Genomic DNA, 13,518 nt, shown 5'->3' on the forward strand with positions numbered 1-13,518 from the left:
TTGGATGAGCAGAAAAGAAAGATATGCTTGTGGCAACCAGAAAGTTTTAAGGTCTTTCAAGTTGTATAAAATGGACCTGCAGAAACGTTTAAGTGTTCTCAGGATGCAAAGTTGGAGCTGAAATGTGATATCAAACCAGTTGCAAAAAGTGTACAGCAGCCATCTCTTGAGGTCAAACCTGGTACCAGATATGCAAGAAAGCTTCAGGACACATCTATAAATTAGGGGGGAAAAAAGAGTTTAAGAATACTAAAAATATTAACCAACGGGATATGTGAAAAACAACACAGAGAATGTAAGTCAACACTTAAGTTTTTAGTTTCAATTTAGATATACAGCTAGTTATTACTCTATGTTTTGAGTAGTAGTAGTTCTAAGATATCCAGAATTAAGAAATTCTGACCACACACTTGATAAGCTAGCTTAAGAAAGCAGCTTTCATAAATTAATAATTGAAACTACCTTTCTGGAGGAAAAGCCAGGTAACAAACAAATTGGTATTGCAGTCAGACTACCTAGGTTTCAGTCCTGACTGAACTCCTAGCTTTAGGAGCTTGGACAAATTATATAACTTCTTTAAGTACCATCCTTACCTATAAAATGGGGGCTAATAACAGTTCCTCCCTCACAGGGTTACTGTAGATTAAATAAACTTCATGAGGATTTAATGGGCTTAGCACAATGCTGGGCATGCTTTTTTAAAAAAAATGTTAGCTATTATTTTACTTCACCGGGGTTTTTTGCTCTCAGGATACAAGGTGTTTAGTGTCAATACCTTGCTCTTGGAAGTTGGAAAATTAAAAAAAACTTGGCAATACTTACAGCTTGTTGGCCTTGTCCCATATCGTCGCATAATCTGATCATGTGTGAATTTCACAAAAGATTCATATTGTTCTGTAAGGGGTAAAGACAGTATATACCATCCCTAGAACTCTCCCTCAGTTTTTCAAGAATCAAGTCAGGATCACATCTAGCTCCCCTGTTTGAATTATCCGCTCTCAGACCCTCCTTGTTAACAGCTGCTCTGAGATCTGTTACTTCCTTTTAGATCCTAGAGCCAAATCCCTAGCTCCTAGATTTGGTCACTGATCCTCTATAACATCACATTTTCCTAATTCTGCCCCTGCTATAACTCCTATAAAATGATTCTCAAGACAGACAGGATTCTCAAGACAGACAGACTGGCTCAGTACTACAAAGTCAACAAACTTTAGGAACTCTGTAAGACATGAAGCTTGAAGCTCTTTTCTGCATTCTGTCCTTGCTATAAATCTCAACACGTTGAAAGAAAGAAGTGGGATAGCTAGAAAGAAGAGAAAATTTCATACTACCTAATTGCAAACAGTCCCAGAGAATTACCTTCCACAGGGAAACTCTGTAAAAAAGAAGGTAGTCTGACATTCATGAACAGAGGCGTGACTTAGAGCTAACTGAACAATTCTGGGAATGGAGTTAGGAGAGGGGAAATGATATACGGGAGCTTCTTGTTTTAATACACATTATTAAGTATATTAAAGGATCAAAGAAGTTCGACTATAAAGAAATGCGTGTAACTACTACAAAACAAAAAATTCTCAATTTAAAGCAGACTTTCCAACATTCTGCAGAGCCATGTGGTATGGGTCACCAGATTAGGAAATAATACTGTTACGGGAAGAAGTTGTTATCTAAAACCTTTCTGATCCCAACATGGTCCCCTTTCACTAAATGGGTACTACTTTCTATTCCTGATTCAGATCTCTTCCTTTCACAAAAGGCTCTACTTGTTGACATCACTGTCAACTCCCTTTGTTCAAACCTGAACTGTGCTTTCCAAACTAATGTACCTCCAAATCACAGAGTGCCAGATTTCCCACATCTACAAAGTGACTGCCACCAGGAAGTCTGATCATGTTGACTATACCCCACTCCCAACCAGGGGCTGGGAGGTTAGCCCAAATAAACCACTCACTGCCTTTATTCATATGGAAAAATGTCAAAAGAAAAGCCTGGTTTATCTTGTTTCAGAAATGTATATGAAATTTCCTTCCCTATATAAATCACAGAGTAACTTGACTATTCACAACTCATTAAACGTTTCCTGCATGAAGTCTTGCTTTTTCTAAGTTACCATCTGACTGAACCTTATTATTTACCGAACCTTATGAACAAACAATGGTACAACCACTGCCTCAGCCTACCTGCTAGTTTGGTATTGAGGATTTGCTCATACTCCTCCCGAATTTTATCTTCATAGTCTTTTAAGAGACGCTCACATATTATTCCAACTTGTCGGAGGGTAAAGGTGGGCTGGTCCTTCTTCATCCAGGAGGAACCTAGTCAAAAAACAAATCTAATTTTGTTTTTGTTAAAAGATTTTAAGTTATCTCTACATCCCATGTGAGGTTCAAACTCACAGCCCCAAGATTAAAAGTCACATGTTTCTACCTGATGAGCTAGCCAGGAACCCCAAAACAAACCCAGTTTAAAGATTTTATTTATTTGACAGACAGAGATCACAAGTAGGCAGAGAGGCAGGCAGAGAGTGAGAGAGAGGAGGAAGCAGGCTCCCCGCCGAGCAGGGAGCCCGATGTGGGGCTCGATCCCAGGACCCTGGGATCATGACCTGAGCCGAAGGCAGAGGCTTTAACCCACTGAGCCACCCAGGCGCCCCAACAAACCCAGTTTAAATAATACATTATAGTTCTAAGGTTCAGAATTAATAACTTTATGGTAACAGTCCTAGGATACAAAAACTGCTCAGAAAAATGGTATTCTTCACAACTCTACATGGTGTTTTTCACAAAATTGTTGAGCTTCTTTTACAAAGTCAGGCCAAAGGTAAATTGAGAAGTAGGAGGAACAATGTTTATCCAGGTGTGCTAGCTGATCCGCATACAGAAAAACAGTTCTGATGCCGTAACAATGTGAGTCCATACTCAATGCTCATTTGGTAAAGAACAAGAACAAAAAGTAAGTTGATATAAAGCCTCTAGTCTGGATTAGAGAAAGTAATTCAGAGCTACCCAAATTCTTGGTGATTATCTATACCTATGTTTAGCTGAGGTGCATCATAATTATCCGTAGAAGTAGAAGTCACAAAACATGACACATATTCTGATTTAATTCTAGGTTAGGGCCTGGCCATATTTTAACTTCCACAGGTGATTCTGATAAGAAATGCTTAGAAGTCTGATGCTTAGGAGACCAAGTAACTCGCCCTATATAACAAACTATTAGCAATGTCACTGAAGTATGAATGAAGGAGACAATTAGGCTCTACATACCTCATCCTCTTTTTTTTTTTTTTAAAGATTTTGTTTATTTATTTATTTGACACAGAGAGAGGAGATATAAACAGGGGGAGTGGGAGAGAGAAAAGCAGGCCTCCCACAGAGCAGGGAGCCCAATGCGGGGCTTGATCCCAGGACCCCAGGACCATGACCTGAGCCAAAAGCAGATGCTTAAGGACTAAGCCACCCAGATGCCCCTACATATCTCATCCTTGATCCCTTTCAAATCTAGGAAAAGAAGAGTAAAATGTTTTTAAAATAGTAGTTAGAAACCAAAATACTCAATGGAATGCCAGAAAACATGGAAATCTGCTTCCTGATCATGAGAAAAATAGCAGCAGCTCCTTTGGTAGCCCAGTCGTTTCTCAAAGCTGAGCGTGTTCATCAAAGCTTAGCCTAGATTCCGTTTCTTCAGCCCGATTAATCAGTAAACCATTTAGCACTCTGAAACAAGTAATTCTTAACTTAAACCTAGATTTCTTCTTTACAATGAAACCTAACCAAAAGTTCTACCCAGTAATCACTGTATTGTTTCTCTGCATCCATTACATATTCTTCAAAATTCTAATACTAGAATCTCAAAAGAATATTAAGGAAAGACCAGCTTGTGCTTTTTCTCACTCACTTTCTCAAGTAAATAAATAAAATCTTAAAAAAAAATCATTTGGGGGCACCTGCGTGGCTCAGTGGGTTAAAGCCTCTGCCTTTGGCTCAGGTCATGATCCCAGGGTCCTGGGATCGAGCCCCGAATCGGGCTCTCTGCTCAGCGGGGAGCCTGCTTCCTCCTCTCTCTCTGCCTACTTGTGATCTCTGTCAAATAAATAAAATCTTAAAAAAAAAAAATCATGGTGAAATTCACATAAAATGCATCATTTTATTTATTTATTTTTTAAAAGATTTTATTTATTTATTTGACAGAGAGAGAGATCACAGTAGTCAGAGAGGCAGGCAGAGAGAGAGGAAGGGAAGCAGGCTCCCCGCTGAGCAGAGATCCCGATGCGAGGCTCGATCCCAGGACCCTGGAATCATGACCTGAGCTGAATGCAGAGGCTTTAACCCACTGAGTCACCCAGGCGCCCCAAGGAGACAGTTTTTAATCAAGGTAATTTTTAACTCTCAGAACTATTAAAAAGTAGAATAGTTTGTAAGGAAATAAACTACTGTTAAAGGACGGAGTTCACCACCAATGGAGATGTTTGTACACTTGACTCTTTCACACTTGCACTCTTGACTATTTGCAGGGATATTGCAAGCAAGACTGGTGGCTAAACTATGTGGCCATGAAGATTCCCTCCAACCCTGAGATTCTATTTTTGAGCACATCCTCTCTGACCACCTGTCAATGTTATAGAGCTGCTGTCATACAAATGTGTGCAATGATGGAAATGTCCTATAGTTAATAGAAGAACTACATGTGACTACTAAGCACTTGAAATGTGGCTACTGCATTCAAGAAACAAAATGTTAAAATTTCATTAAATCTTGGGGCGCCTGGGTGGCTCAGTGGGTTAAAGCCTCTGCCTTCAGCTCGGGTCATGGTCTCAGGGTCCTGGGATCAAGCCCCGCATCGGGCTCTCTGCTCAGCGGGGAGCCTGCTTCCTCCTCTCTCTCTGCCTGCCTCTCTGCCTGCTTGTGATCTTTATCTGTCAAATAAATAAATAAAATCTTAAAAAAATTTTTTTCATTAAATTTTAATTAACTTTAATAGTTACATATAGCTAATCTAATGGCTAAGATATTAGACACTGCAGTTACAGAGGGTACTTCTGCACTGGGTGGATGGAAGCCAAATCAAATCAATCTAAGGTTTTTTTTCTGAGGGGTCTAGGTGGCTCAGTGCATTAAGCCTCTGCCTTCCGCTCAGGTCATGATCCCAGGATCCTGGGATCAAGCGCTGCATTGGGTTCTCTGCTCAACAGGGAGCCTGCTTCCCCTCCTACTCTGCCTACTTGTGCTCTCTCTGTGTCAAATAAATAAAATCTTAAACAAAACTTCCCCCGCCCCATGACTCTGTGGTTTCAAATGTATTTATAAGGGGCGTCTGGGTGGCTCAGTGGGTTAGGCCTCTGCCTTTGGCTAGGTCATGGTCTCAGCGTCCTGGGATCAAGCCCTGCATAGGGAAAAAAATCTCTGCTCAGCAGGGAGCCTGCTTCCCTCCCCCTCTCTCTGCCTGCCTCTCTGCCTACTTGTGATCTGTCAGACAAAAAAATCTTAAAAAAAAAAAGTATAAGTTGTAATACAATGCATACATGTTACCAATTTTATCATTTTAGATGAAATCAGTTCTGGATTAGGAAACTATCATTTTAAGAACCATTTACAAACTTTTTTCCTTCTTCAATTTTTTAATCTAAATTCCAGTTAGTTAACATACACTTTAATATTAGTTTCAGGTGTAGAATTTAGTGATTAATCACTTACATATAACAGCCAAGGTTCATCACAACAAGTGTACCATTTACACACTTTAAATGGGCGGTCTGTCCACACTAATGTTTGCTTACCTGGAGAACTAGGTGCCGTGAGTGCTGAGGAATGAGGCTGACTTTCCGAAGTACAAGCTTCACTCTGGTTAAGAACTACTTCTAAATGTCTCCACCTCTGATAACGACTATATTCTTGTTTTATGTTCTGAAAAATTTGTTCTAATAAAAAAAGAAACACATTTGAGCATTCATTTTATTGTTCTTCAAACTTCCTGTCCCTTCCCCCACATTATTAATATTAGCAAGAAAAGTATTTATACTGAATAAAGCACTCCTCCTACTTCCCCCACATTATTAATATTAGCAAGAAAAGTATTTATACTGAATAAAGCACTCCTCCTATAACTCCAAAGTGTTCTCTCTTAGTGCTATTTCAACAATACATGGAAGAACAGCTGTTCTAGCATAAGCCCTTCAGACAGTTCCCTTTGCTTGTTTTCCTGTGACAATGAAGACCCGATCTGCAGTCTGTTTTAGGATTAATGAGTACAATTTACAGCAAAACAAAAAACCCATCTTTCACCTAGTCAAGAGCTATTTTTGATTTGTGTTAAGCTGCACAATTCTGCAAACTAGTATATTGGGGTGATTCTCCTACCACCCAAGGCCTTCTAAAAATGAAGCTCGTGTCCCATTTGGGACTCAAGATCTTTGGGGGAGAAGACAGTAGAAAACCACAATATGGTTGTCTCCTAGACATGGACCATGGGAAAATCTGAGATTTATTGCTTGGACCCAATGATCAGGGCTTAGAAAAGAACTTTCTGATCCTACCGAGAGGCACTACTTGATAGGACTCGGATTACTATTCTGAGTCAAAGTAGTCATAAACCAAATTTACTAACGCTATTGAAGGGAGTCCAGGACACACAAATTCACTTTGAAGTACATTCCTAGAGCCAACGCTGTCTGAAAGGATGTGGTTTTCAAGTTTTTCATTTTTGTGGGAGAATATGCATCCACTTTCCAGATGATAAAGCCTCCTTATCAAAAATAAAACCCAGAAAACCGTATCACCACCCCACTCACATTATTCTAATGTATACTGTTCTATAATTGTAATTTTTTATGGGGTTGAGTGTTAATAATGCCATTCTGCTTCTTCCTAGCTGTGTGACTATGACCTTAGAAAGTCATTCAGGATCTTCAGCCTACTTCTTCAATATAAATGTTAACTGCCTACCCAATGAAGCTTTGAAAACAAGTGACAGGAGAGCCTAGGAAATGATAAACTCACAGTATCTCCACACATAACTAAATTTTCTAACACTCAGCCCAAATACATAAATGATGTAGGATTAGCAAAGCTTTCCCTTAAAAATGCTATGAAGTTCATATTTTAAGATCCCTGAACTTATGAAGGCTTCACTTCATCTTTAAAATGTATTATTCTCCAAGCATATACTTGCCAGATTCAATACAAGGATGTACAGAACTGCAAAGATTTTAAACAAGAAAGGACAAGTATGAGGACAACGCTCATGAGAACAGAAGGTCTTTGATAAACCTCTGCCTCCTGTATGGCAAAGTGAACAAATGGAAAGATACAACTTTTAGGCTGGTTAAAGGACAAGCAAGTCCAAGAATCTAAATATGGCATGCACAGTAGAAAAATAAGGAAGTAGATGTGATCCTCTCTCCAAGAAGGCCACTTAAAAAACAAAATAAAACAAAACAAAAATGTCCATTTCTTTTTAACAGTGGATAATAACTTTAGTCTTTGCATCTCATTATTATTTGACACTGTGCTTCTGGGTTATATCAGACTAAGCCTGTCCTCAAAATTCTACGATGGTTCCTAGCTGTTACAGAACAAAATTCACATTTTCTTTTCTTCCAAAATTCAAACTCTTTGGGGAGCCTGGGTGCCTCAGTGACTCAGTTAAGCGTCTGCCTTCTGCTCAGGTCATGATTCCAGGGTCCTGGGACTGCCCCCCACTCCCGCCCCGCATTGGGCTGCATGCTCAGCAGGGAGTCTGCTTCTCCCTCTCCTCTCTCCTGGGCTTGTGCTCTCTCAAATAAATAAATAAAATCTTTAAAAAATTTAAACTCTTCAACATGGCATCCCATGCCTTCCAAGGCTTGGCCCAAATTGTTTCCAGTTCCATCTCCCCTTATAGCCCAGTTACATTATCCTTTATTTGTGCATTTTCATTGCTTTGCTCATACAGTTTTCCTTCGCTTGAAATGTGGCTGTCTTTATTCCTTCACCGTCATTCAAGAGCTAACTAAAATGCTACCTCAGTATGGATGTTAATCCTCAAGCCTCAAGTCATGATCAATTAATTGCTTTGCACCTGGACTCACACATGTTTACAAACATCTCCCTCAGTCAGCAACACCCTCTTATGCCTAGTATCAACTTAGCTCATTTAAGCAATAAAAGGCTTAATGTGGGGGCACCTGGGTGGCTCAGTGGGTTAAGCCTCTGCCTTCAGCTCAGGTCATGATCTCAGGGTCCTGGGATTGAGCCCCATGTCTGGCTCTCTGCTTGGTGGGAAGCCTGCCCCCCCCCCCGCATACTTGTGATTTCTGTGTGTCAATTAAATTAAAAAAATCTTTTTAAAAAATAAATAAAAGGCTTAATTTTATATGCCTTTCCCCAAAAAAGTGCTATGACACATATCTTTTTTTTAAAGTAAAAACAGTTTCTTGGCCATTTCTGAGAAACCTTTATAACCTTTGAGATAACAATTGTTATAAAATGAAGTCACAGATTTTTAAATTCACTTTTCTGTTAGTTAGCTTTATTCTTTCTATTTGTAAAGCAACTAACATTTCCTCTTCCATTCTTCCTTTTTAATCAAGAAGACATTTTTCACTTAAGCCAAAGCATCTTATAATCAATCATTCATACTTTGTTTCTTTCTTACAGAACCATATTCCAACAAGCATTAAGGAGGTTAACTGATCAGTCTTTACAAATGAGTATTTTAAATAAATATTTTAATATAAACGACCAAGAAGGTAGTTTGCATGATCTATGAGAAAATTAAAATTTAAAATAAAAAAATAGTGACTCCCATTATTGCACTCCGCAATATTGAGGCTTCCAAATACATTCAACACTCATTTATTAAACATGTGCTGTAATGTGAACTATAACAGAATTAGTCTACAGGGTATACTGGAAGAAATAAAACGTGCATAAAATCCATCAAGATGGAGAAGTCAAGTATTAATTCTATTTTGCATAACAGAGATCCAGAAAGATTATATGACTATCCTTGCTATCTGTAGGAACAGCAAAAGAAAAAATATCACTTCAAGTAGGCATTTTGTCCCCTGCTTTTCTTTTCTAAGTAGGCTCCATGCCCAATATGGAGCTCAACATACAACTTGAACTCAGGACCTTGGGATCAAGACCCTGATACTTAACTGACTGGGCCATCCAGGCGCTGTCCCCTGCTTTTAAAGGGCTCTTTACAAAAAATTTTTGCAAACATTATCTCATTCAGTACTTAAGGCTTTGCAACATTAAGTGGTCAGGGAATTTAAAGTAGAAAAGAGTTCCTTATGGGGTAGGGTTAGTCACGTAATGGATGGGAGATTTGCAAAAATGATTGTTTTGGATTAGCAAATACAAGGGGGGAAACATCATGGTGGAAAGCAAGGATAATAGGCACACCCGGGTGGGTTTGGGGAAAGAGCAGCAAAAGCATTGTTTGGGGGAAAAAAATGTGTAAAAGGCTAAGTAAGTCATAGTGTTACAGCTGATAAATCCTTCTACTAAAAGAATGAATAGAGGTGAACAGGAGAAAGAGTGTCTGTGAGGGCTTGGCTGGCAACTGCAGGAATTTTGGTGTGAGTATGAGGGCCTGCAATCTGCATTATGGATATGCGGAGGAAAGAGGAAATAAAGCCCAAAGACACTGGTAACTGAAAAGGGATGAGGAAAAGAATCATTTTCAGGCAGTCCTAAGGTTTCACTTACACTTGAGCAAGAGGAAAACGCACACAAAGAAATAACTTGACGAAGTCCAGTTTTGAGGACCCTCCCCCATCTCCAGGAGCCCTTTAAAACTGCTACATACTAATTCTGATGCACTCTCCCTTCAATTCCTGCACAATGGTTGGGGGGGGGTATCCTAACTTTACAGTCACACTAGCTCTCCCCTTTCCTTGACCAGCATGTAATCCTTACTGAAAGACTCTTACGGATAGTTGAAGTCCTGCTTCCGGAACCTCTGTATGTTTAAGGATTCTCAAATTCTAGCTAACGAGCTACCGATATCGAGCCATATATGGTACAAGACAATAGCCATATTAAGATTCAGTATCAATAAAAGAACATGGTCAGTCGCTTAGAAATAGGCTGAAATCGGATTCTATGACTTCTGCGACGGCCTCTGGTCCCTAAAGACTTCTGAAAAGCAGGTCCCCCTGCAAGCTACAGTACAGAGAACAGCACGCACTCGGGTCCCTTCCCAAGAACCCGCCCCCAACCCCCACCCTCAAGGCCGGGTTCGTGAGTAGAATCCCATTTTCCATGGCCCACTGGATCTGCTGGGCGGCTCTGTGCAGGCCCGGGCAGCGGAGGCAGGAGGGGCTTCACGCACGGAAAGGGCCCCGAGCGGCCAGGGATATTCCCTTCTTCCTCTTGCTGCCCACCCCTCCGGTCTCTCCAGCTCCAGGAAAATCGAAAACGGACACTGGAGCCCCACCATCCCTCCCGGATGTCTCCCATCCCCGGAAGCGACACGGCCCGGCGGCACCCCAGTTCCCGTTTCTCAGGGCAAAGAAGGGGTCTGTGGGTGAATCAGCCTAGCGCCCATAGCCGCCCCACCCCCACCCCCCAAAATGCCTGGGCCTGGCTTCCTGCCAAGCCCGCAGCATAGGTTACCCGGTGTTGGAAGGCGCCGCTCGCTGCCGGGTGGGGCGGGCTGCTGCAGAGTCGGCGGTGGGGTCTGCGTCTGGAGAAGCGGCGGCGGCTCAGCGTCCGGGGGCCTGAGGCCCGGAGTGGGGCCAGGCAGAGGAGCGCAGCGCCGCCGCTTCGGGGAACCAGGGCTCAGCAGCGCCGCCTCGAACTCCATGGGCCGCTTCAACGTCGCCCCGCACGCCATGCCGCTGACGGGCCAGGAACCAGGAGCGGACGCGGAGGTAACTGCGGCCCAACCTCCGGCTCCTCAGCGGAGCTCGCAAGCCAAGCCGGCTCCAATGGCGCCTCCAGCACCCGGCAGCGACGCTGGCCCCGCCTCCTGTGACGTCACGGGCCCTGGCCACCGCCCGGCAGAGGGGGAGAAGCCGGAAGAAGGCCGTTCTGGGAGGCCCGTCTGCTACACTCTGGCCCGCCGCGCCCCCCACTGAGGAAATGGCACGGTCTGGGCGGAGAGCTCGGTCGCCAGGCAACCTCGGGAAGGCCCCCACCCCCGCTCCTCCCCTCCCGGGGTCCCATTATCCCCCTCCCCCCACCCCACCCCTGTCCCCCAGTTTTTCGAGCCGTCGCGCCGGGCTGGCCCCTTAGGTTTTCGCACCTGCGCGGCAGGGGCGTGGGGGAGGGGTGAGCTCAGAGAGGCCGGTCGAGAGGGCGCGGGGGTCGCGTGTCTCCCGTCCGGCAAACCTCCTTCCATCTAGGCCGCTGTAGTTCCCTGGATGGAAGAGAGGGGCATTCTGAAAGGTCTTCAAGGGCACTCCCGAGTCCAGGGAAGTCTTCACTTAAGCATAATCTTAGATCTGAGTATGGGCTTTAGGAAGTTCACCAACCCCATGAAATTGTGTGTATGTATCTTAGGATAGATGACCCATATCTTCAGAAGCTCATCAAAGCGGTCTGCTACTCACGGTAGTTAAAAACAAAACCCACTGGCTTAAATCATCCTGGAATGGTCAGAGTGTTAAGTACTTAAGCTGGTTTGCCAGTCCCCACATCTGACTAGCAGCTCAGTGCTTCCTTGGATCTGTGAGAATTCTTTACAGCAGTGACAGCGGTAAAATACTTTTGAAAAATTCTGGGAAGATACACAGATTACAGGAGGGTTCCACTTTCAGAAATTGTATGTGCTTATGAATTACTGGGAAGCAGGTAAATGCTTTCAACTGATCACCCAAGCATCTGTGATCCAAAAAAGTTAAAACCTTTCTATAATTATGCATGTATGTTGAATAATGGCCATTCCTCCTGGGATCTGACTGCTTCGGCAAAGCTCTGGAGGTTTCCAGTACAGTGCAAGTTTCAGATACTCTTTTCTAATAGGCCATTTGCCAGATCAATGTGCCCCAACAGTTGAGTTGGAAAATATGGTCATACTACCTTAATCCTATTCTTTTCTTCCCTTTTCTATTGCTTTTTTCTGTATCTTCCCCAGTTTCTCAAGATTTTACAATGATCCAAGCACAGGTCAACTTTTTTTTTTTTTTTTAAGTTTATTTTATTTCTTTATTGGAGAGAGAGAGAATGCAGGAAAGCTAGAGGGAGAGAGACAAGCAGTCTCCACATAGAGCAGGGAGCCTAACATGGGCTCGATCCCAGGACTCCCAGGACCAGGAGCCCAGCTGAAGGCAGCTGCTTAACTGACTGAGCCCCCCAGGCAGGCACCCCTGTATTTATCTTTGACAATTAGCAGAAATAATTCTAAAGTAACTGAATATACCAGATATCAAATTTATTTTATCCCTTTTTCATAAGGACCTAGGGAAGGTTTACAATAGACTAGAAAGCTAGAAACAGAATATTAGGGCCAAACTAAAAAGAGATCACAATTATCCTAAAGTTAAATATACCTGTGACTGAATTTGAGACAGTTCTGAGCTTCCTGGCTGCCAGGGTAAAAATGAAAACATAGTATATGGCATCTTTTTTTTTTTTTTTTAATAGCAGATGGTATCTAAAAGGAATTAGTGCCTCAGAGGAGTCAGACCTTACATTTCTTCAATAGCTAAAAATGTGAATTCTAAAGATAGTTGTTCATGTGACTTTATTAGGAAGCAGTGAATGATATAACAAAGCAATCAAGAAGATTTGAATAACAAGTGCAAAAGCAAAATTCATATAGATATTTCTTGTTATTCTCAATAAAAGCCAAGGACATAAAAGCAACCTAGTGATGACTATTTTTAAGGGGCTTGTCTAATGTGTAAATTGTTTTCTGTGGTCTAAAGTGGTCCAAAGTCAGAGCTTACAATGTTTGAAAAATGTCATCATTATCAGCACTTTTTCCAGCTAAGGTTTTGCTAAGTACTTTGATAATCAGTTTCTTCCCTATGATCCTTTAAAACTTTGAGTGTGTCTTGTAATATTAGTGTTTTAAAACAGGAAGTTATAATTTGTTTACATATTTGACTGTACATCAAAACTATAAATTCCTTGAGAATAATAGCCAAGCCTCATTCATCTGTGTTTCCCCATCCCAGCACAGTGCTTGAATACAGTGGGGGTTGGCATAGAATAAATATTGGTCCAATGCATAAATGGTAATTATTTTGAGGTTGTTCTCTGTGTCCCTGAAAGTTGATAGTCCACATTGCTGAATAAGGGTGGATTCAGATGATTCAGAAACCAAACAAGTAGGTGGTATAGCCTATTATAAGCTGCAGTTGACAGTGGCCCAACCAGAGAGATATCCTTGAGGGAAGCAGATGGGCTGCTCTGATGGCCGCTCAATGTGGGGTCTCCTTCTGGGGTCACAGCAGTACAGGTCTACTTTGCTCTGCATATCCAGACACTTGACCAGTCATTCACATGCACACACATACACACACATTACTAATTACCAGGCACCATGCGATTATGCTTGAGACTACTGTGGCATGAAAAGAGACAT

General features: G+C 42.0%; 1 protein-coding gene across 1 annotated transcript; it reads right to left on the minus strand.

Annotated features, from left to right (window-relative positions):
• Nucleotides 1–7: 7 nt before the first annotated feature.
• AKIRIN1 (akirin 1) lies at nucleotides 8–10,960 on the minus strand. The gene is made up of 5 exons (XM_032361711.1): nucleotides 10,602–10,960; nucleotides 5,777–5,917; nucleotides 2,181–2,315; nucleotides 823–894; nucleotides 8–214 (listed from the first exon to the last, which is right to left on the minus strand). The coding sequence occupies exons 1-5, from the start codon at nucleotides 10,819–10,821 to the stop codon at nucleotides 204–206; spliced, it is 579 nt and encodes a 192-aa protein (XP_032217602.1). The 5' UTR covers nucleotides 10,822–10,960; the 3' UTR covers nucleotides 8–203.
• Nucleotides 10,961–13,518: the final 2,558 nt, after the last annotated feature.

The sequence above is a fragment of the Mustela erminea genome, chromosome 10, assembly GCF_009829155.1.
Source record: "Mustela erminea isolate mMusErm1 chromosome 10, mMusErm1.Pri, whole genome shotgun sequence".
Taxonomy (NCBI): Eukaryota; Metazoa; Chordata; class Mammalia; order Carnivora; family Mustelidae; genus Mustela; species Mustela erminea.

Coding starts and splice junctions, on each gene's coding strand:
- AKIRIN1 (XM_032361711.1), bottom strand. CDS start 10,821: ATGGCGTGCGGGGCGACGTTGAAGCGGCCCATGGAGTTCGAGGCGGCG. Junction 5,918..10,601: donor GCGGCGCCTTCCAACACCGG/GTAACCTATGCT, acceptor TTTTTTTATTAG/AACAAATTTTTCAGAACATA. Junction 895..2,180: donor CCTCAATACCAAACTAGCAG/GTAGGCTGAGGC, acceptor TACCCCTTACAG/AACAATATGAATCTTTTGTG.